We start from the raw sequence: 23,190 nt of genomic DNA, 5'->3' as shown, positions 1-23,190 counted from the left end.
GTGTTAAATCTTTGGCTCCCAGAACAGCCTTACAGAGAGAATGCCAGTGTGGTGTAAAGTGTGGTTATGTGATCTTACACTCCAGTGGGAAAACTAGCTTTTTATTTAGTATATGGGTGTTGAATATAAAATAATAGGGTTAAATACTGACCCATGGCACTCACCCATGCAGGAAAGCAGGGGGCATGTGACTCATTACTCCCCTCAATGGACTGCCTACATCATGAGTCATAGTTGGGATATGTCTACATTGCAGCTGGGAGCAAGCCACCCAGACCAGGTAGACAAACCCATGTTAATGGGGCTTGAGCTGCAGCGCTAAAAATAGCAGTGTGGATGTGGTGGTTTGGGCTGGAGCTCAGGCTTTGAAGCCACCAGTTTCAGGTGGGATTGTACTCAGCTGCTGCCAGCCATGCTACTGCAGCTACTCTGCTATTTGTACTCCTGCTAGCTTGATGAGAGCTAGCATGAGTATGTGTACCCAAGGGGGAACGGGGGACAAGTCACACCCCAGCTCACAGTGTAAGTATAGTCTTAGAGTGGGAGAGCCACCCACATGGGGTTTTATTCCTACCTTTGCCCCCCACCCCCAGATCTGAGAAGGATGGGATGGGAAGGGGGTGGAGCTCTTATTATCCCCCTAACGTACCAGCAAGTACAGTGGAACCATTGCAGAAGGTAGACTAAGCAGTGCCAGGTAAAAGGCTTGCACTGCTTAATATACCCCTGGATTAAGAGGGAACCAGGACCAGACTGTAACTCTGCTCCTGCATCACTGCCACTAAGTGCTGCCTCTTACTCAGGGCTTGTGGTAACTCCACAGTCCAGCCCATAGTATTGTGAATGAAAGGAACAGGTTTTTCACCAATTACCAAACCAATTCACAGAAGTGCAGCATGTGTTTTTGAAAGAACATGCATCTAAGGGCAGCATTTCTCCCATACCTTGTTGGAATCTTGTATCATCTTCACATTGTCTGCTCCAAACTTATCTGCATAAAGTTTTAGCAGTCTCTGCGAGATCTCAGACAGCCCTGTTAACTTGGGTTCTTTATAGATATATTCTTTACCTTCCTCTTCTTCAAAAAACCCCTGTTCAAAAACAAACAGAAAAGATCACTCAGTGTAACAGATCTGGCAAACTAAGTGTAAACAGAAAATAACACATACATGTTTACTGTGACATAAGGTTTAATGTATCCAATTGTTTAGATATTGGAGTCATTGATTGGTTTTTCTGAGTGCTACAGCATGTGAATGATGAAGGAACCTAACACATTACACAAATTTCGACATTAGACAGAACATACGTCTAAATTTTAATCAGCTGGACAAGACAACTATTGTGAAATACAATGTAAACAACATTGGATATCAGAGGATTTGTTTGATTTGCGTATAATGCATGCTTTTATTTGCCTATGTGGAGAGACTGCCATCTAGTGGTACATTCTAGTTATAAATAACAGACAACCAAATTAGTAATGGCTCATGGATTTACATGAAATACAGTTCTCTCTTCACACAACAAATCTTTCAAGCAATAAGAGCATAAAATTCATTGGGTGTAAAACTATCTTGTTAGGATGCCATGCACAACAACTGTGTGGGAACAACAAATGAACTGATCTGTATCTTAGTTCATTTAAATAGAGTATTCTGCTGTAATCTTGAAAAAACCAATAATACATTGTGATATCTTCGAAGACAATGTAACATCTTATTTACACTGGAAAAGATAAAATTGCACAGACTGTTGACTTTTACAAAAAGACTGCTGCACAGTCTTTGCAAAGCCATGTACTTACAACATTGGACGTAGCTGGCAGTGTATTAATAAAAGGTCTGTTGAAGAACAAAACAAGAACCTGCCAGTTTCCGTAAGAAAAGTTGACCTCAGAAAATTAATATATAAAATACACCATATGCAAATAAAACATACATAACTGGCGTATACTGACAGTTTAGGATAAAATCTTTCCTGGCTGAATGAAACAGGTCACATGCACCACACCATTAACAATAATTGGACTTTACCACTGACAATGATCTTATACTTCAGTGGGAAAACCAGCTTTTTATTTAGTATCCAAGTGTAAATGTAAAATACAAATAGGGCTAAATCCTGACCTGTGGTGCTCACCCTTGCAAGGGAGCCATGGGCATAAGCTGGATGGGTTGCATACTCTGTTGCTGGACTTTTGGCAATGCAAATATTGCAGCACATACCCAAACAATGCCCCCTTGCTTGTCAATGGAAAATAACTCATTTAGCTTGGATGTCAGAGGAGATCGTCAGTAAAGGTCAGCAGCTACAATGCAGGCAGCAAGTCAGAATGATAGGGATAAAAAGAACAGCAAAAGACATACAAATAAAACCCTTTAGCCCTAACATATTGTGGGACAGATGCCTGAAGTTGCAGTATTCCTTCGTAAGCATCAGAGGAAAAGTCCCATCAGTAAGACCTATTGGAAGGCAGAAGAGTACAAATACAGTCTGGGACTTTCAAAGACGCCTATGGGAATAAGGCACTGAACTCCCACTGAAAGTTATTGGGAGTTGGGGGGGGGGTCTAATTCCTACAGGTGGAACCTTGGAAAGCGCCAGCGAAAAAGTAGTAATTTTACACTTGATCACATTTCAACCTTGGCATCAGGAGAAAAAAACAGAGAAAAAAAGATTAATTATTAATTATCTGCAGGGCCTATCATTACAAAATGACATGAGACAGTTACAGCTTTGTAAAAATAAATTAACTGAAAATGCTAATGTTCTTTTAGAACATGTGAAAGAGAAAAAGGAAATGATCTTTATTTCAGCAGAGCTGAAGAGAAAGAAGGATCTGGCCATAACTCATCTTCCCAATTTCTCCAGCAAAGTGGGCCCACAGTACCTCTAATGAAGGAGGCACTATTTCCGTATGCTACCCTATAATGTAGATATCGCTGTGCAGCATCATTAATTATAGAATGCCTCTGAGATAGAATAAAAAGAAAATTTTGTGATCCCCTTATGGAAACTAGTTCTGATGCATCCGGTAGTTGTGTGCTATACAGGAAGTCAGACTAAGATGATCCTACTGGTACCTACTAGCCTTAAAATCTATGAATCTGGGAATAGGAAATAAAACTTTGTTGTTAAAAGAAAATATGGTACCTGCCACTATGGCTTACAAAAGCTGACTTATACCATGCACATTTCTTAGGGGCACAGACAGCAACTAGATTCATGATAATTTTAAGCACCCTCTTCTACACAGAAAACACAGAAAGAAATTTCCCTCTTCTTTCACATCATTTAGTAAAAATTAACCCAACACTTTCTCACATTCTTTGCCTATTTTGTCTCCTTTTCACTGTAAAATGTTCCAGAGGAGTGATTTTTAATTTTATTTTTTTTTAAGATTAGAAAGTGCCCAGCACATTGTGGGTATTGCTGAAAACAAATGAAGAAGGAGAATTGTAATAGTAACCTATTTACCCTTATTATTAACCTATTATTATTATTATCATTGAAATCACATCATAGGCATGCAAGGCAGTTTCCAGACAAATGAAGGACAAAACCATGCCTGAGGAGCTTACATCCTGTAAACTCTTACTCAGGTGATTGATTTTGATGGGACATAAGTTGCTTTCTGATCTCACCCCCACTGAAGTCAATGGAAAATTACTTTGGGTGAAAATAGATGAAAATGCCATTAATTCTATCCAACCCCAATAAAAAGCTAATCTAGATTGTTCTGACTGAAAATCATCTCCTTTATGTAACCACTGAATTAAAAAAAGATATTTTTGAAATTAATCCTGCTCTGAGCTGGGGTAGCATATCCTCTTAGTCACTGGCACTTTATACATTTTTGCTAGCTAAAGCACAGCGTTTACATGTAAGTGTCAGATTGCCGTGCTGATGCAATACAGCACTTTGAGATGATACCTGCGCTAATCATTTCAGTAAAAAAAGATAACTGACAGATTTCTTCTACTCTTTAATGCGAGAGATATTATTTAAAAGTGTGGTCTCTAACAAAACTTCAGATGAGAAGCAGGAGTTCTCTGGAAGCCATATAATAATCCTGTCTGCCATATGTCACAAATCTGGCAAAGACCATTAAGAGTCAGATTAAAAAAATGTATAGGAATCAAATATCCTCCAGTTTAGGGATTTTAAAATATTAAGTAGCTGAGGTCACATTATTAACGTATAGCAACATCTTGTTTTCATATTGCCTGCTATTGATTTATAAGGACAGTGTGATCAACTGCATGTAATGGTGGAAATGAACTCTCAAACACTGGTTATTGGTTTCCAGTAAACTTTCATTCATTTAGGCCCAAGCTGTGACTGACGTTGAATGGCTATCCAGTGTGGGGACAACTGAAGGAGCTTCTCTTTCCTCATGCAAAGAAGAGTCTCTGTTATAGCTCCTAAGCGCAAGGAAGTAAAAGGACCTCCCCTTTTGTGCATTCCTGGTGCAGCATATCACCTCAAAGGAGTTGGGCTATGGTGAAGCATGGCCCTATGTTACCTCCTTTCTGCACTGGCTTGTGGGGCAGGTCAGGTGTACCTGAGGGAGCAGGCTGCATCTCTAATTTATGTTTCCTGAAATGGCCCCCATGGGCCATTGCACCAGGCAGGATTGATGGAGCACAGGGCACTCTGGCCAGGTCCCTTTGCCCCAATATGACCATTAACTTGGCAAAGGGAAATGTCTGATCCTACCAGATGCTGAGTATCTCCTACAAGGTCTCAACTCCCACAGACCTCAAGGATGCTGAGCACCTTGCTAAACTGGTCTAAGAACATCTTTAAGACACAAAGCCTTCAAAGCTTCAAAGGAGAAGGGTACACTTCCCATTCAAATACTTCCTGCTCTGCCACAGATTTGTTTGTGACCTTGGGCAAGACTGCTCTGCCTCTGTTTCTCCTCCTACTCTTCATCTGTCTTGTCTATTTAGATTATAAGCTCTTTGGGGCAGGGATTCACTATGTATTTGTACAGAGCCTAGCAAAATGGGGCTCCCAATCTGGTTGGTGCCTATAGGCCAGGAGTGAGCAAACTTTTTGGCCCGAGGGCCACATCATGGTGCGAAACTGTATGGAGGGCCAGGTAGGGAAGGCTGTGCCCCCAAACAGCCTGGGCCCTGCCCGCTATTCGCCCCGTCCCACTTCCCACCCCCTGACTACCCCCTCAGAACCCCTGACCCATCCAACCCCCCCTGCTCCTTGTCCCCTGACTGCTCCCTCTTGGGACCCCCTGCCCCAGACCGCCCTCCCCAGGATCCCACCCCCTATCCAACCCCCCTGCTCCCTGTCCCCTGACTGCCCCCCCAACCCCTATCTACACCCCCGCCCCCTGACAGACCTCCCGGGACTCCCACGCCCTGACTGCCCCAGAACCTCCACCCCATCCAACCGCCCCCTGCTCCCTGTCCCCTGACTGCCCCCCGGGACCCCCTGCTCCTAACTGCCCCTGCTCCCTGTCCCCTGACTGCCCCCCGGCACCCCCTACCCAACCCCCTCACTGCTGCACACGTGCACCGCCACCCCCTTACCATGCCGCTCAGAGCAGCAGGAGCTCACAGCCCTGCTGCCTGCGTGGCGGCGTAGCTGCGGGGGAGGGGAGGCTGCAGGGGAGGGGCCAGGAGCTCAGGGGTTGGGCAGGACGGTCCCACAGGCCAGATGTGGCCCGCGGGCCATAGTTTGCCCACCTCTGCTATAGGCACTACTGCAGTACAAATAAACAGTCATAATAGTCAGCATTAAATACTGAAGTGCTGGACAAATCCAGTATTTTAGCACAAAATACCAGCCTGTAATTTTTACCTTCTGAGATTCTGAGTGAGGCTGTGCCTTTGGGATGATAAAGGCTGTTCCACTCACCACTCCCAGACCACTTAATGCATTCTAGTGCAGGAGCATGGGCCCATCGCTTCAATGGGTGCATGGGGGGAGCACTGCCTGTGGCTTCCTGATTTTTCCTGGCCCTCTCATGGGCCCCATAAAGTTCTTCACACCCTCCCACCCTGTTCACACATGTTAGGGCCAGAGACAATCTGGTCCTCACCTTCTTTAAGTGGTATATATTTTTAATTACATTCTGAGATCTAAACACCATAATTCTGCCCCTATTTAAAGGAATGAAATGGAATGGACATACTGTAGTTTAAGATGGAGTTAGTGTACAACAAAGGGACACACAGCAGGTTTGGGATGGCTGTGTGAAATGAATTGCTGAACTGCAACAGCCCACTGGCAAATGTTTATGGAGAGGTTGCTGGTAAATAATTCTGGCAAGTGTAATGACTTGTTGAGCCAGCTGTATGGGTAAAGCATCTATCTGATGTGTTTGTAATGAGCCCATCACCATGTTACCTAGATGCCACACACATATGCAACTTAAAAAGCTTTTGAAAGAGTCACATTTTCCCTCCCCCCTTTGACATCACCACTTTCTGTGGTACATGAGGTTGCTGGTCTCACCTGTTTCCTAGGGAAGATCCTGACAGTGCCTAGCATATTGTGGGTCATTTATATTGTAAGATAGTTTGGATTGCACCCCTAAAGTGGCAGGGCCCAAGCTCATCCTGATCTTCATACATAAGGGGTTCAACAGTTGCCCTGGCACTGTGAATCTTGGCATTCAGCTCCCAACAGTTATACCTTGAACACCATCAAATTTAGTTTCCAAACTGATCAGTCTCTGAAAGTGAGTCTCAGGGAAGAGTAAACCCCAGTCCAGTAAGGCTTCGAAGAGTATCACCAAGACCCTGAAGTTTTTATTCTGGCTGGAAAGTCAGTTAAGGACACGAAGCAACAGAATGATGTCTGTAGAGCAGGTTGGCTGCTGCTTGCTGGAATGGCATGACCTTCTGTGTGGCTTTTATGGTCAGTTCCAGGCAGAATGCACCGCAGTAGTATAGCCTGAAGGTGATGAAGGCATGGGTTTGTCATTGCTGGGTTCAGATCAGATAGAAAAGGGCACAGTATCCTAACCAGCCAAAGATGGAGACAATATTTCAGGCATTCATGGCTTTTTTGGGTGTGAAGAACTAGCAACAAATACGACAGGACACTGAGGCCTTGACCTTGACAATTGGTCAATATGACTTTGACAATTGGTAAGAGAATTCAGAGCTGTTCTTATGGTCTTGAATTTCTTTTTTTCTCCTACCAGCAACACATCAGATCTGTCCATACTGAGTCTGAGCTAGCTACAATTCATCCAGGCACTTATCTTGCACAGGTGCTCAGATATCTGAATCATGGCACTGTCTGGAAATGAGACGTTGAGCTGGGTCTCATTAGCACATTGCTGGTGCAGAAGGCCATAGTGTCTCACCACCTCCCCAGTGCTGAATGCCGTTGGCAGAACTCATAGTGCTTTTGGGAAGAAAGAGCAGCCCCCATTTGTGACCCGTTGGGATCTATTCAACCAAAGTCAAGCTGAACCAGCTTAATGAAACTTTGCTCACCAGTCCTATATCTTACTGGGGAGCCAACAGCCCCTCTTGGAATAAACTGCTTCTATGCTCTAGTCGATGCAGAAGCCTGATAATGTGTAAATGCGTCTTGCAGTGTGCATTGTTGAAAGCAGAGAAATTCCTAGCTGCATTGGGAAAGACGAATTTATCTGAATTCATTTTGTAATCTAACTACCCGCTCAGTGAAGATAACATAGGTCACTGAAATGCAGAAGGGAAGCCAAGTTTTTATTGGCTTTATCAGAAATCTCAGGTTTTAATAAATAGGCACAAATCTTGGGGTATCTCATTGCTCAGTCACAGTTGTGCTGTGCTGAAGTAGTAGCAAGTACTATGCAGCTGTGACTAAATGAAAAGACTTAAAGGGTCATTGAGTGGGCTTCCTTAACTGTATCAGCTAAATCAGAATGTGCAGTTCTGCATTGTTAAAACCTGCATTATTCCAAGGCAAGTAGGGACCTAACCTTTCCAATGCTGATTTGCACATGCAGGTACAGGTATTGGGAGCAAATTTTAGCTGGCCCTTGCACAGGTGCACAAAAAGTTTGGGGCCTATAAGAACTTCCAAGGGGCTGGTGAGATCCCATTGTGGAGCTCCTGTGGGTGTTAGCTATCTAAAAGGGAGCACTGATCATGATCACCACCCCAGCCAACGGGGCTGCAGAGCTTCACCCCTTCTAAGGATGGCAGAGCTGTTGGTTCACATGTGCACTACAATTTCTCCTGAGGGCTCTAGCAGCAATGGAATCCATCTGCAGAGACCTCCAACACACCCGGTAGAATCTTGGCCCTTGCAGGTGGAACTGTGGATTTTCAGATGCCAGTGCAGATTTTCTCCTATAGAATGGCTGCGCTTGAGAACTTGGGGGGCGCATTTAAGAGGTCTGCACCACGGAGAAGCCAGAGCTCCCATGTAAAGTTACTGTAGATTTGATTATAATCTTGACACCCAAAGGCAATCAGAATTGTGCCCATTTTTTATGGCTGGCGAATCTGTCAGATACACTGGAAAATACTATAGAGTGATTTTTGTCCATTGTTCAGACAGGGTTAAAATAGTGCAATTTTAAAATTTCACTGTGAACCTCTGAAATCCTCACTTGGTGTCAACACAGAACGCACACACCAAGGAGCTGCACTGTTCGAAGAGTATTTTATCCAATCTGCCCTCTATGGGTAGTTTTTGTTGCAGGGGAGAAATACAAATGTGGGACGTCATGCTCCTGCTACTCAGAGGATAAGTAAGTATTTTGCATTATGATGTTTCTGCCACTTTTGAATAGGTGTTTAATTTTTAAATGCTGATTTTCACTCTATTGTATCGCAGTTATATTATACTGAATAGAGCAATTTTCATAAATTTACATCAGTCTAAACGTCTGTAGTTTTATTGAAAAGTTACTTTTTCACTATATTTTTGTTAGAACTTTTTGCTTATATGGCTAAATACCTATGATATTGTCGTCCAGCATTTTAAAACCTCAGGCTAGGCACCCAAATCCATATGGAGGTGCTTAAATAAAAGTCCCTGATTTTCAGAAATGCTGAACATGCCACAACTTCCACCGCGAATACAACAGTGAAGTCAATAGTAGCTGCCGATGCTCAGCACTTCTGAAGAATAACAGATGCCTAAATAAGGATTTGGGTGTCTAATTTTGTAAAGTTTGGATTTGGTATCACTTAGATGTAAAGGGTACTTAGTCTGCCTGCCGGCCTAAAGTACAAAAAAGAATGTGTCTATACAGTTTTAAATTAATTTAAGCAAGATCAAAATAACCTTTCATTATTGAGGTTTTCAAATACTCTTGGCAATGAATGGATGAAAAAGTCTAAGGTGTATAATGAAAATGGAAGTTATTGGCATGTGGGGCAAAGGAGTTTAGAGAATTACAAAAAGGATACTTTTCGGAGGGAAAAGTATGCAGGCAAAAGCCACAAATGGAAATGGATTGATTTTTTCCCTTTCAGATCAGGCCTTATTTCTAAGGTTGTCATGTACGGTTGATAATATGGTGCTGAGAATATTTGTAAACCGTTTGCATCCAAGGGATGTTCTTTGACCAAGTGCACTTCAGATTTCCCCTGGTAAATGCTATTACCCATCATTGTTCTTTTAAAGCACTTACCTTTAATTTCACATTACACTCCTATCTTTTGTCACTGGGGCTTTGTTAGGAACAATCGAGGCCAACTTCTCCTCCCACAACATGAAAGCTCTTTACTTCTTAGTGAAACTAAAAATTCCATGAATGTATTTTAAAGCCATGTGTTTGTTCACAGCTTAAATTAAGCATGCTCCAGCGTATAAACCAAGCGGCATTTGTTTGCAAAACAATCATATTCTTTATATCACTAAGGCTGTTTAAATGAAGTTGCCCTTGTTTCACTGGCTGCAGAAAAGCCTTTGCATTGTAATGGAGATTTTAATCCTGTTTGTTTGAGAGCAGCTCAGCTACTCATGCAGGACTAGTTTTAAACTTAAGGCTCATCCTTTACTGAAGACTGGCATGTAGTTGCACTGCCCCAGGAATTGCCTTGGGAAGGAACTGTGACTTCAGAGTCACAATGCCTCCCCTGCTTCCCTCTTTCTTAGAAAGGTGGGGGAAAGTAAGTCACGGCAGTCCTTTATAGGCTGCACTTTGCTTTTCCCCCTTGCACCTGAAGTGATCTTAGATAAGCTATTACCAGCAGGAGAGTGGGGTGGGGGGAGAGAAAACCTTTTGAAGTGATAAACACCCAGTTTTTCATGGTCTGTGTGTATAAAACATCCTCACTGCATTTTCCACTTTATGCATCCGATGAAGTGAGATGTAGCTCACGAAAGCTTATGCTCAAATAAATTGGTTAGTCTCTAAGGTGCCACAAGTACTCCTTTTCTTTTTACTCCATTGAGTAGCTGCTTAAGCCTAGTGCACAATTTTGCACTTAAAATTAGAGCTACAATAAACATTTCACCAGAAGAAACACGGGGTGCAGTTCTGCTCCCAATGAAGTCAATAGCAACGCTCTCGCTGAGGTCACTGGCAGTAGGGCCCATGGATTCAGCATGGTGATGGATACATTTTTGTAATTCAGGGAAACCAAACAAACAAAAATTAGTTTGCAAGATGTGACAATGAATGAAGCAATGTTATTTAATCTGCCACATTGAATAGTGAAAAGCACAAACAGTTAAGGTTAAGTAAACAGTACCGGGGACAGGGGAGGATGAGTGAGAAGAATTAAAGAAAGCATGCAAGAGAACAGAGAACTTACCACAGCCTTGAATAAGACCAAAAGAAGAAAAGAGCATTAAAAACTAATTAGCAAACAGAATGATTCATATCAATCTGTTGTTTACACACCTTATTATTACAGAGAAATGGAAATTGCAAGGTTGCCAAACATGTCTTAAAGGAACATGCTGGCCTCCCACAAGGGTTTCCAGTGGGAAAAAGCGTAAATTCATGCCACAGGGATTGCTCTGAACAGGCTAAAGCACAGTAGATTGCATAAAACTACTGTATAGCATATTGCATAGAATCAGAAGGGGCTGAAAAGCAAAGGTCAGAAAGTCAGGAAGAAATGCAACAAATTAGCTACTGTTCACAGCTCTAGTTTATGGTGCTTAGAAAGATGGGACTGAATACTGAGGTCATTACTAGGATTTATTAAATTCTTATCACACAAAACATCACTGACCTTGACTACAAAATCAGCTTAGCCTGAGTAAGGAATGACTAGAAATTGAGGTGCAAATTCTGCTCTCAATCGCACCAGTGTAAATCCATTCTAACAATTTACACTGACTTAAAGTAAAGACTTCTGGGCTCAGCCCAGGCTTTTTAATGAACTATTACAACGTAGTTTCATTGTTGACCGCGTTTGCCTAGTTTAATTTCCTTAAGAAAAGTGTGTCCAGAATGATTTTCCCAAAATGTGCACTTTTATATCTATAGATACAAGGACTTACACACGAAATCTGAGGCTAACGTACCTGTCCATAAAAAGCAACACGATAGTATCGCCCGAACAAACGTTTCTCAGAATTCACTACTTCTGCAACCTTCAGATATGATCGATGGATGTCATAGTACAGATCTGACAGTCTCTAAGGTAAAAGGAAACAGAAGAAGTGCAATGTAAAATTAATATTTTTAAAGGCTTTATTCAGGCTAAATTTGCCTCCATAGAATTTCCAATCATGTGGAGGTGGCTACCTTCTTTATTCTCAGTAGCAGCTGCAAGAGGTCAATTTCAAGACTCCTGCCTTCTCCTGGCCACACAGTTTTAGGTTGGTAGTAGCCTTCTTGCATAGCTCCATAAGGAAAGAGTTACAGTATAAGTCTGTCCCAACGTGTAGAAAAAGAAATGGGATGGTCCCCCCACATCTAGATGGCCAGTGACGAGGCTACTCATCCTGATTACTGAACTGCGATTCAGTGGACATGGAATGGAATTAAGAGCACATCCTGAGAGACACAGCACAGAAGGGGCAGCCTCGGGGCGGGCATCAGGAGTCTCTTTATACCACTTTTGCACCAAACCGCCCCCACCATCAGATAGAGCACTACTGCCCTTATACGCCATCGCAAGCCAGAATCAACTCCAGGGTATTTTGGTTGGATACAGTCCTTACTCCTTCTCAGTTTCAGTTATTCTATAACTTTATCATCATAGTGTGAACTTCTGGTAAAAGCCGTGTTTTGCACTGGGGCCATGCTTCCTAAATTACATCCCATGCTGTTACTTTTTTCCAGTTTAAACAAGGAAATCAATGACTTGGATTATTATTAAGTAATTGCTTTTCTACTTGAAATTAAAGAAAAACAAAAGCAAACATGGAATAATTTCAAAATTAAATCCTTTATCCTGTAATTTTGGTTATTTTGATGCTTAGGCATATCTAAACATTTTCACTGCTAAAAATCAACTCTCTGATAAATGCATATAGCAATTCCTATTCAGTTGGTCGAAGGATTTGTAAAAATAAGAATAGACCTCTAGAAGGGTCATATAATGCTAGACATAGACTAAAATCTCTAAATAAAAAACAGCTAGAATTTTGATATAATTTCACCAGACAACAATATTATGGTTTTAATGAGCTTTACAGGTTCATTTGTCTGAAGAAATTTGCAAGTGTGATTTTAGTGCCTATGAAAGGAACAGGATTTGAAAGCAAAGCCCTTCATTCATTCATGGCACAGGTAAAGCATAGGTGATAGCAATGTGAATTTCCATCCTCTGTCCCACCAGTGTACCCAAACCCTGAGCTGGTGGGATCAGCTTTGTGGGTTAGAGAGTAGATACTTTTTTCCCCCCATCCAGTTAATCTTTCTGCTTTGACTGCCTAAAAGGGGATTGTTTAGACCGCAATCCTGCAATGAACTTCAAATAGGCACAGGAGCCTGCTCACTTTTTGAGCTCATTGCATGTCAGGGCATCAGTCATTATAGTGATCTGGACCCCAATTCTCTTGGAACTGAGCTAAAAGCCAATATACTCATTTCATGTAGGCTATAGAATAGCCATGAAGATGGAACAATGTTTGGTCACTACCTTCACAGGTGACAGTATATGGTAATTTTACTAACGTAGGTCTGAATAATGAAAACTATATCTATGGGATCTCAGAGCTACAGAAACCATAGAAAATGTATTTTCACAGGGTTTCCATAACCTCGCACAGGCTTCAGACAAGATATTTTTAACTCAGTCATCAAAAGACGAAAGAAAACCCTCCAGCAATATTAAAATAAAATTGAAATATGCCAATTCAAAGAACAACACTAGTCTGTGTTTTCCTGCTACTCTTTGTTTTTTTAAGACAGAAATTTTAATTGGAAACCCAGCTTACTTTAAAATCTCTTTGTTTCTCAAATACAGCAATGATAGGCTTGTTAACTCCAGCAATCAGTTCATATCTTTCAGACTTCCACAGGTATTCAACACATAACTCCAGCTGCTTCACAAGGATATTCTGTAATCCCACAAATGAAAATTCTGTGGTGACTTGCTTGTTGATAGCATTTGGTAATTATGATGACATCAACAGTACATACACATTGTTTTATTTCAATATGATTTCTTCTATACAGTAGGTTAATATAGTCATAAGAAGTTTAGTAAGAAATTGGTGAAAATCATTTGGCAACCTGCTACAGTCTCATGTAGGACTAAGTTCCACTTTAAAGATTCAAAATGCCCAAAATAAGAAATTCCTAAAGCTTCAGAAACCACCAGCTATCATATATCTGCAGCCATACCACCTGGTGCCATGCTTCTGCAAGCTACCACAAGAGAAGTAATGCCAGGCTGGTTCAGTCAGTGCTTGGGCATTTGAAGAACCCACAGGTGATACAGAAAGTGGTGCTACCTACTGGATCACTAGCACTCTTCCATCAGAGCCATTAGCAAGTTAATGGATGAGATATAAAACATTTGTAGACAGAAAAAGACCCCCTGGCACTTTTTTGGAGAAGCAGAGGGATGTTTTAGTCAGGGTTTCCTCCCCATATTCCAATTCTGGTATTTTACAATCCGTCAAGCTAAAATTCCACCCCAGTTATTTAAATTGGATGTTTTTGTGGCTTTATTGTGCATTGTTAAACAGTTGCCATATTTAAGGTGAAAGGAGTCTGCACTGGGTAAAGTGATCCCTTAATATAGTTTATCACATTTATAATGTGCGCAGGTATCATATAAAAATGTTATTGCCCTCCAGAAACATATGCGTATCTTTTAGCAAAGGCTACACTACAGGTTTGGGATAGAACTAAAGAAAAGTTCTTTTTCCCTCACCAATAACAGCCATTGCAAATAATTCAGATCTTAACCCATATCACAAACCAGAGACTTTTAAAGACTGGGAGAGCCATGGAATACATACAGTTGGCCCCCTATTCAGTAAAGAAACGTTTCTAACTTATTTAGTAATCAAAACTATCTTTGACTGTCCCACTCTCCGGTGGTACCAGTGTTTTCAAGTTAGGCATTATAGTGTTCAACTTTCTAGAAAAACTGTTTTATACAGAAAGCTAATTTTAACAGACGTAACGGCATCAGGTGAATTAGGAAAGATATTTACATGACAAGGATTTATAAACCGGTTAACACTTCATAAATAAATAAATAGTTAAAAAAAAACCCTTAAAGTAATAAAGTTAAAAGAATACAGAACACTATTATTTAAATGCTACCATTGCTAACCTCATTATATGGAGTATCTTGCATCCCAGAATCTTCTTTCATAGCTCCTTCTTCTTTAATGTTTGGGGTAATATTTAAAAAAGCTGGCCATCCCATGGAAAATAAGCCTTGAAGTACAAGCCATAACAATACTAATTAATACTTGTATAACCATGGATTTTAAAAGGCTATAGGATGTTGTAAAATGACAACCACTTTTATTTAGCTAGGATTATTACTTTTTTATTTTTTTACAATCTAAGTGATGAACGCCACAAATGGAACTGATTGAATTTATGACACATTCTTCTAAGTTCCCTCTGTGGCATAAATCCGCTTGTCTAGGCAGATACACTAATATGTATTCATACGGCAATGATCTCAGAGAAATCTTCTCCTTTCCTCTGCGTGTCATTACTCTACTTGTGTTCTATCACTCTGCCAACCCATATAAAACTACACATAGAAGATAGTATTCTACAGTAATGGTACAACAGCATTACTACAGGGCTAGAGTCTCTCACCCTTACTCACGTTGACTAGTACAATCGGCCCTTATCCCTGCAAAGACTTACATACATATTTAACTTGACACACTATGTGTAGTCCTTCTGAAGTCAATGAGAGCACTCATAGTGCATAAAATTAAGCACGTAAGTAGTTCAGTGGTTTTCAGCTAGACTATGTAAAAAATACAGTATTATTCACTAAGAGTAAGACTGGCAGAATCTGGCCCATAGTGATTTAGGCCACTAATACCTTAGTGCTTTTTAAAAGGAAAATCTGCCAGAGAAGGTGATGTTAAGACAAACTTCAGAAACACACGATGTTTAGGTTTCAGAGTAGCAGCCGTGTTAGTCTGTATCCGCAAAAAGAACAGGAGTACTTGTGGCACCTTAGAGAATAACAATGAAGTGGGCTGTAGCCCACGAAAGCTTATGCTCAAATAAATTTGTTAGTCTCTAAGGTGCCACAAGTACTCCTGTTCTCTTTACATTATGTTTAGTTTAACAGCAGAAAAATTTGAAGGACGGTAATCTATTAAATTTAGAGTGAAATATACTGTACCACTGTGCATGGAAACACAGAGGCACACACCACAAAGGGGTTGCTATTACTATTTGTTTTGACTTATTTGACGTTTTACTGCCTCTGAGTTTTGACATTACCCTTAAGCTGTTCATTCTTTACACGCATGACTTCCTATCACACTCCCCCGCTTGACGAAAAGCATACTTCCCTTAATACATTTGTCTCACTCCTGCAGATGATGTGACTTCACCATTTATGAGCTATCAGACTACTCTCTCCTTTCTAAAACACACATCTTATTCTCCCCCACACCCAAAATATTTATTCTCTTTTCCACAGAAGCAATTCTTTATGGAAGCTGTGCCTATACAGCTAGCTCATGCTGAGAACAACCCTGAAATGTAAGTTTAATAAACTAACAGAGATTGGCAGAGGAACAATATAATTAAAGACAAAAAATCTTATTTTTTATTTCTCTGCTATGCTCTAAGTAAAATAATCTAGACTGGCAATTATGTGTAGACAATCAGGTATCGGGCCTGATCTTCCTTGCACTGCGGTCAAATGGGAGTTTTGTCACAGACCTCAGTAAGAGCAGGATCAGTCTCATTGCCAGGTTGACTCCCCAGTCACACAACTGATGTTTATATAAGCCTCAGAAAAATGACATTCTGTAGGAGTTTTACATGGCTCCACTCGTCTCAGACTTGGTACAAATGAAGACTTTACATTAAAAAAAAAATTTAACGCTTCCTCCTTTTAATAGATTCTAGCCCTAATCGATGCATTTAATGGGTTTTCTCTGTTAATGTGAAAAGGAAATATATTATTGTTGACCCTGAAAATGGTTTTGCAAATGATTGGGAAGTTGAATATATTAATTTGAACATCAATTCTGAGAGGAGCAGCATTACAGTAACCGCAACAACATTTCTTTTTTTTCCTTTATTTTTCCCCCTAAAATCAGGTGATTTTATGTAGCCATAAAACTCTCGTGGCCAGAAAAAGTCACCCAGTTGGGGATGAGGGTCCAAAAGACCTAACAAAGTTAGGGAATTTAATCCAAAATGTAATCACATATTTTTTTCTGCATGGGCATTTCACTATTACACCAAATAAATGGTTCAACCATAAAACTTGATTTATCATAAACTGTAAAAAAAAAAAAAGGGGGGGGGGAGAGGGGCAGGGGGACTAAGACCCAATCATACAAACTGCAGTGTCTCTCCTGCAAGACTTAGCTCCATTTGACTTGATGTGGTAGATACAGGCATGTACCATCTTGGAAGAGATACTCCTGCACCTTGCAGAATTGGGCCTTTAATGTTTTATCATATTATAAGGAAGAAAATGAACTCCAGTTAAAAAGCTGTCCATCGTGTACTACGTATAATATCATTATCTGGATGTTAATTTTTTCTGACTGTACAATCAAGGTCTTATTTCTACTTCTGTTATTGGACATTGATGATGTATAATTGTCCTTTTTAAGCAGTTTATCTCATTTTGAAATGAAAATTACAGGATCCTTTTATGATGTATTTTTGTGCAAAACTCCCACTGACTAAAGTAGGAGTTCCCTGCATGGATCAGTAGCAGAATGGCTTATTGTTGGTAAACACTGTAACTAGTGACATACCATACAATTCATCAAGATAATTAAATAGTCCAACCAAAATGAGCATCAGAAAAGTATCACACATATTTCCTAGTATTAATTGCTTTCTATTAAAAACATAATCATGCAACATAATTCTTTTCCCTTTTGAGAACATCTTCTTTCACTAGATCAGTTTAAGAGCAGTAATTCCATTTCCTAAATGATGTTATTTGACCCATAAACAGGCATGGTTAGAACACTCACTTCCTCCATTGTGAGTAGTTAGTAACAGATTACTATCAGAGACTTGAACATCTTCCAGGAGTATACGTGAGGTACAAATCTTTTCCATTTTCCAGTAACCTATGGTAGTGTAAGATGTTATTAGTATAGTGCTACTGGTATGTGTTAATAACATGCATATTTAATAATGACGCACTAACAAATTAAGCATTCTCTTTTAGCACTAAAAAGCTAAACGTTCAATTAACCTCTTATGTATAAAATACATATTTTATTATGCTGTTACAATAAGAATTTACTAGCCTCATATTTTAAACATGTGTGAAGGGTACAAGCAGCAGGATATCTTGAAAAGAACACAAATGTGATCTGAATGAAATAAAACAGTTGCAAAATGTATAACAGTTGTATAATGTACAACAGTTGTATAATTCTCTACATTAATTATTGCATTTGAATACATTGAACTTACCCTTTCTTTTCAGGTATTCTGCAATGAGGGCAGCTATATGGATATAGCACATAGCAGCCTGAAACCAGAGACCATATAAATATATTAAAGTACACCCCAGATCTTGCATTATTAGTTTGCTGAGGGTCAGAAACCCTCTTCATTTTTGGAATATGTTTTGGAAAAGGGGAAACAAACTTAGTTTGACAATTTGAAGAAATCACAGGTCAAATATCAAAGTCCTTACTCAGGCAAAACGATCATTGATTTTAATAGGAGTTTCGCCTATGTACGTATAGAGCAAGGGTTAAACAAGAGCGTCAGGATCTGACCCATAGAAAATACATGGTTACTTTGGAAACAAGATATTATTGGGCTAAGATCTTGCGGTTCAATTAATCAATTTAATACAAATAACATTTTTGCCAAAAAGAAATTTTTTTGCTTTGGCCCAGATCATCTCCTGTGCTGAAAAACGAACAACCCAGAAGGGAATGGAAACTACATAGTTTTGTCTTCATTAGGAAATTACATGGTTTAAACACAATTTTAACAGTTGAATTAGCTAACATGATGCTGGCAATGACCTTGTGGTCACTGTAGACAAGAACAAATCATGCTTAGCAATGTGTCAGCTAGTCATGGTTAATTCCTGTTATATAGCCTGTAATATACAGCATATTCAGGCATTCTTCAACCCAGTCCACATCTTATTTTAGTCATCTTGAGGGAAACTGCATATTTAGCTTAGATGATAATAATCATAATTAATTATACCGAGTTTTTATAGAGTGCTTTTCATCTGTAGATCTCAATCTAAATACAGACTGATTTCTTTGTCTTACGTAAATTACCTCTGATAAATCTCCATTTCTAGCATGAATCTTGGCCATGTTTTCAAGCCAAGTCCTTCGTAATTCAGGTGTACTGGCATATGAGTTTGCTAGGCTGTACTGCAGGTCTACAAGCATCTCTGGGTCTTTCTCATGTTCCTTCATCTGCGCTGTGGCCATTAAAACTGTCCTGATGCGTTTGGTCAGGTCTTTCACCTCTGCTGGAAAGTGACTGTTCTTTGGAAAAGATAAGCAACGAATCAGAGAAAAGGCCTACAAAGCCATACTTTTATCATGTTAAACTATAGTATCACTGGTGACTGGGCCTGAAGTCAATGGATAGACTCCTATTTAGATCATGCTCATAGTCCCATTATATTTACATATTTTACACAGTTCTCTGCCGTTTATTTACTGATGTGTCACAGCATCCATTAGAAACCCTAGTCTATATTCTGATTTCAGTTACATCACTGTCTATATGGAGTAATTCCACTCAAGTCAACAGACTGAGGCTGGGGTAATAAGCAAAAATATGATCATATGTTTGTAAAGGGCTGCTAAATTTATTTCCAGATTTGGATACATTTACTGATGCAAGTAATACCTTAACTCCACAGGTAGCCTCACTAACGTTAATGGCAGAAGGTAGTATTCAGTGTGAAAAATGGTATCTCAGCCATTTCAAACCACACGATAAAAATTTGGTCTTCCTATCAGCCAGATCATAGATTATTCCTCAAAATATTTATGTCAGTTCTGCTGTTTTTCTTTTTGAGATGGACAATAATAAATTCTGATATTCAGGGTTTTGTTTGTGTTTGTTTTTTTGCATAGGTGTAGAGAGCATAACGACAGAGAAAAATAAAATTGCGCCTTTCTTTTGATTGGCAGGGCAGAGAATGCTACAAAAGCAGAACACACAGATACAAGATTAGCAGATCAAAGAAGATCAAAGCTGCCCTTTAACAAAATCAAATACAGGCGAGACTCCCATGTTACTTACACTAATTTTACATCCGTGTAACTATTGACTTCAATGGACTTACTCCTGATTTACACCACTGTTAGTGAAAGGAGAGTAAGCCCCATAAATATAAAGTTGAAAATGTTTCTTGAAAAGCATTTGACAAGAGCTTATAAAAATACCCAAGTTGTGATTGAAAACTGTATTGTAATATATTTAGCAGAGTGGGGTCTAAACAGTTTTTAAAATAATACTTATTAGGAGTTAAACCCCTTATTTTGGGTTAGCAAATTGTTCACAAACCATTCTGGATTTTCTATTAACATATGTATTATTCATAAGTATTTGCTAAATAGTTGGAAGAATAATTTATAGCCTAAATATCATTTGGGAACTGTTAACTTCAACTACATGCTATTCATGGTGTTTCACTGGTCATACGGCATAATTTCTGCTCCATGATTGGATGAGTGAAACATTTTCAAAAGGAGAGTAACAAATAGTGAATAACAAATAATAACAGGTTTCAGAGTAACAGCCGTGTTAGTCTGTATTCGCAAAAAGAAAAGGAGTACTTGTGGCACCTTAGAGACTAACCAATTTATTTGAGCATAAGCTTTCGTGAGCTATAGCTCACTTCATCGGATGCATACTGTGGAAAGTACAGAAGATCTTTTTATACACACAAACCATGAAAAAATGGGTGTTTACCACTACAAAAGGTTTTCTTTCACCCCACACCCCACTCTCCTGCTGGTAATAGCTTATCTAAAGTGATCACTCTCCTTACAATGTGTATGATAATCAAGTTGGGCCATTTCCAGCACAAATCCAGGTTTTCTCCTTACCCATAACTATTTTACATTTGGGGACAATGTAAGGACAAAGTCACAAAGTTCAGCCACCAGGTTAGCCGTGACATTATCGGGGATAGTGTTCTTGTCACGGCTAACCTGGTGGCTGAACTTTGTGACTTTGTCCTTACCCATAACTATTTTACATTTGGGGACAATGTATACCTTCAAATCAGCGGCACTGCTATGGGTACCCGCATGGCCCCACAGTATGCCAACATTTTTATGGCTGACTTAGAACAACGCTTCCTCAGCTCTCGTCCCCTAACGCCCCTACTCTACTTGCGCTATATTGATGACATCTTCATCATCTGGACCCATGGAAAAGAAGCACTTGAGGAATTCCACCATGATTTCAACAATTTCCATCCCACCATCAACCTCAGCCTGGTCCAGTCCACACAAGAGATCCACTTCCTGGACACTACAGTGCTAATAAACGATGGTCACATAAACACCACCCTATACCGGAAACCTACTGACCGCTATTCCTACCTACATGCCTCCAGCTTTCACCCTGACCACACCACACGATCCATTGTCTACAGCCAAGCTCTGCGATACAACCGCATTTGCTCCAACCCCTCAGACAGAGACAAACACCTACAAGATCTCTATCAAGCATTCTTACAACTACAATACCCACCTGCGGAAGTGAAGAAACAGATTGATAGAGCCAGAAGAGTTCCCAGAAGTCACCTACTACAGGACAGGCCCAACAAAGAAAATAACAGAACGCCACTAGCCGTCACCTTCAGCCCCCAACTAAAACCCCTCCAACGCATTATTAAGGATCTACAACCTATCCTGAAGGATGACCCAACACTCTCACAAATCTTGGGAGACAGACAGCCCCCCAACCTGAAGCAATACTCACCAGCAACCACATACCACACAACAGAACCACTAACCCAGGAACCTATCCTTGCAACAAAGCCCATTGCCAACTGTGCCCATATATCTATTCAGGGGACACCATCATAGGGCCTAATAACATCAGCCACACTATCAGAGGCTCGTTCACCTGCACATCCACCAATGTGATATATGCCATCATGTGCCAGCAATGCCCCTCTGCCATGTACATTGGTCAAACTGGACAGTCTCTACGTAAAAGAATAAATGGACACAAATCAGATGTCAAGAATTATAACATTCATAAACCAGTCAGAGAACACTTCAATCTCTCTGGTAACGCGATTACAGACATGAAAGTTGCGATATTACAACAGAAAAACTTCAATACCAGACTCCAGCGAGAGACTGTTGAATTGGAATTCATTTGCAAATTGGATACAACTAACTTAGGCTTGAATAGAGACTGGGAGTGGCTAAGTCATTATGCAAGGTAACCTATTTCCCCTTGTTTTTTCCTACCCCCCCCCCCCCCCCCGACGTTCTTGTTAAACCCTGGATTTGTGCTGGAAATGGCCCACCTTGATTATCATACACATTGTAAGGAGAGTGATCACTTTAGATAATCTATTACCAGCAGGAGAGTGGGGTGTGGGGTGAAAGAAAACCTTTTGTAGTGGTAAACACCCATTTTTTCATGGTTTGTGTGTATAAAAAGATCTTCTGTACTTTCCACAGTATGCATCCGATGAAGTGAGCTGTAGCTCACGAAAGCTTATGCTCAAATAAATTGGTTAGTCTCTAAGGTGCCACAAGTACTCCTTTTCTTTTAACAAATAATAAGTTCAGATGTATAAACTTTCATGCTATATTTATTAAGATTTTGGGATTCACAAACATTTACCTAAGTTCCTGGCAGTTGCCTGACTATTTGAGAAAATAATAACACGAACCATGAAAAACTAAGTCAGTCCTTTTATTCATGAAGGTATTTGTGAATCAGTTCTTCCTATCATTCAGTCATCTATAACAGGTAATGATAGACACAAAACCTTTCTTACTTTCATCTGCTTGTCTCCATTAGCAAAATTATTTATAATTGCAAGTGAATGCTGAAACCGAGATCCACCAATCCCTGCATCTGCGATCAGTTGGCTTACAGCTTTGATGAGCTATAGGTGAAGAGGAACAAAGAACAGTGTATGGTTATTAACGAAAAGCAAAGTTTGGACATAGTTTTAATTCTCTGCTTTAAAAAACCAGCAAGAGGTGGAACTGATAGGGTGAGAGAAAAGGGCTTTCCAAAATATTTTAACAAGACAAAATATAAGCAAATATATAAATATAAATAACAAATCATCTTCTATATGTTTATACTTGTTTACATTTTAAAATGTGAGATCCCGTCTCATCACTGTATTACTCCAGTTTTACGTTCATGTATCTGTACTGATTGAATCACACTGCTGTAAAATTAGAGAGGTAAATTAAGCCCACACTGTTGACACACTGGGTCAGATTTGCTCCATCAGCTATGTGCTGTGCCTCTGATGCAACGAAGCCATAAACGTGATTTAACTGGCCAGTTAGCTAAGTTTGCAGCTGTTTTGCATCACCAGCACAAAGCAAAACAGCTGGAAAGAACTGGTGAATATGGCCCAATGTTTTCAGACATGCCAGAAAAATTAGAATGACACA

At 40.0% G+C, this 23,190-nt stretch overlaps 1 protein-coding gene across 11 annotated transcripts in view; it reads right to left on the bottom strand.

The window, feature by feature from the left end:
- Positions 1–23,190, bottom strand: part of DOCK10 (dedicator of cytokinesis 10) — a 248,355-nt gene that overhangs the window by 11,412 nt on the left and 213,753 nt on the right. For 8 of the 11 annotated variants that reach the window (XM_074963916.1, XM_074963908.1, XM_074963911.1 and 5 more), the window contains 8 exons: positions 22,554–22,664; positions 18,838–19,053; positions 18,005–18,062; positions 17,554–17,652; positions 14,679–14,785; positions 13,327–13,449; positions 11,464–11,577; positions 945–1,091 (listed from right to left, as the gene is read on the bottom strand). In XM_074963916.1, the coding sequence (XP_074820017.1) occupies positions 945–1,091; positions 11,464–11,577; positions 13,327–13,449; positions 14,679–14,785; positions 17,554–17,652; positions 18,005–18,062; positions 18,838–19,053; positions 22,554–22,664 (975 nt within the window). The remainder of the gene's footprint in view (positions 1–944; positions 1,092–11,463; positions 11,578–13,326; positions 13,450–14,678; positions 14,786–17,553; positions 17,653–18,004; positions 18,063–18,837; positions 19,054–22,553; positions 22,665–23,190) is intronic. The other 3 variants (XM_074963913.1, XM_074963915.1, XM_074963919.1) reach the window with 1 other exon arrangement.

This window comes from Natator depressus, chromosome 9, assembly GCF_965152275.1.
Source record: "Natator depressus isolate rNatDep1 chromosome 9, rNatDep2.hap1, whole genome shotgun sequence".
In the NCBI taxonomy this organism is placed as follows: domain Eukaryota; kingdom Metazoa; phylum Chordata; order Testudines; family Cheloniidae; genus Natator; species Natator depressus.
The sequence above is the reverse complement of the archived record's forward strand: the minus strand, read 5'-3'. Positions and strand labels throughout refer to the sequence as shown.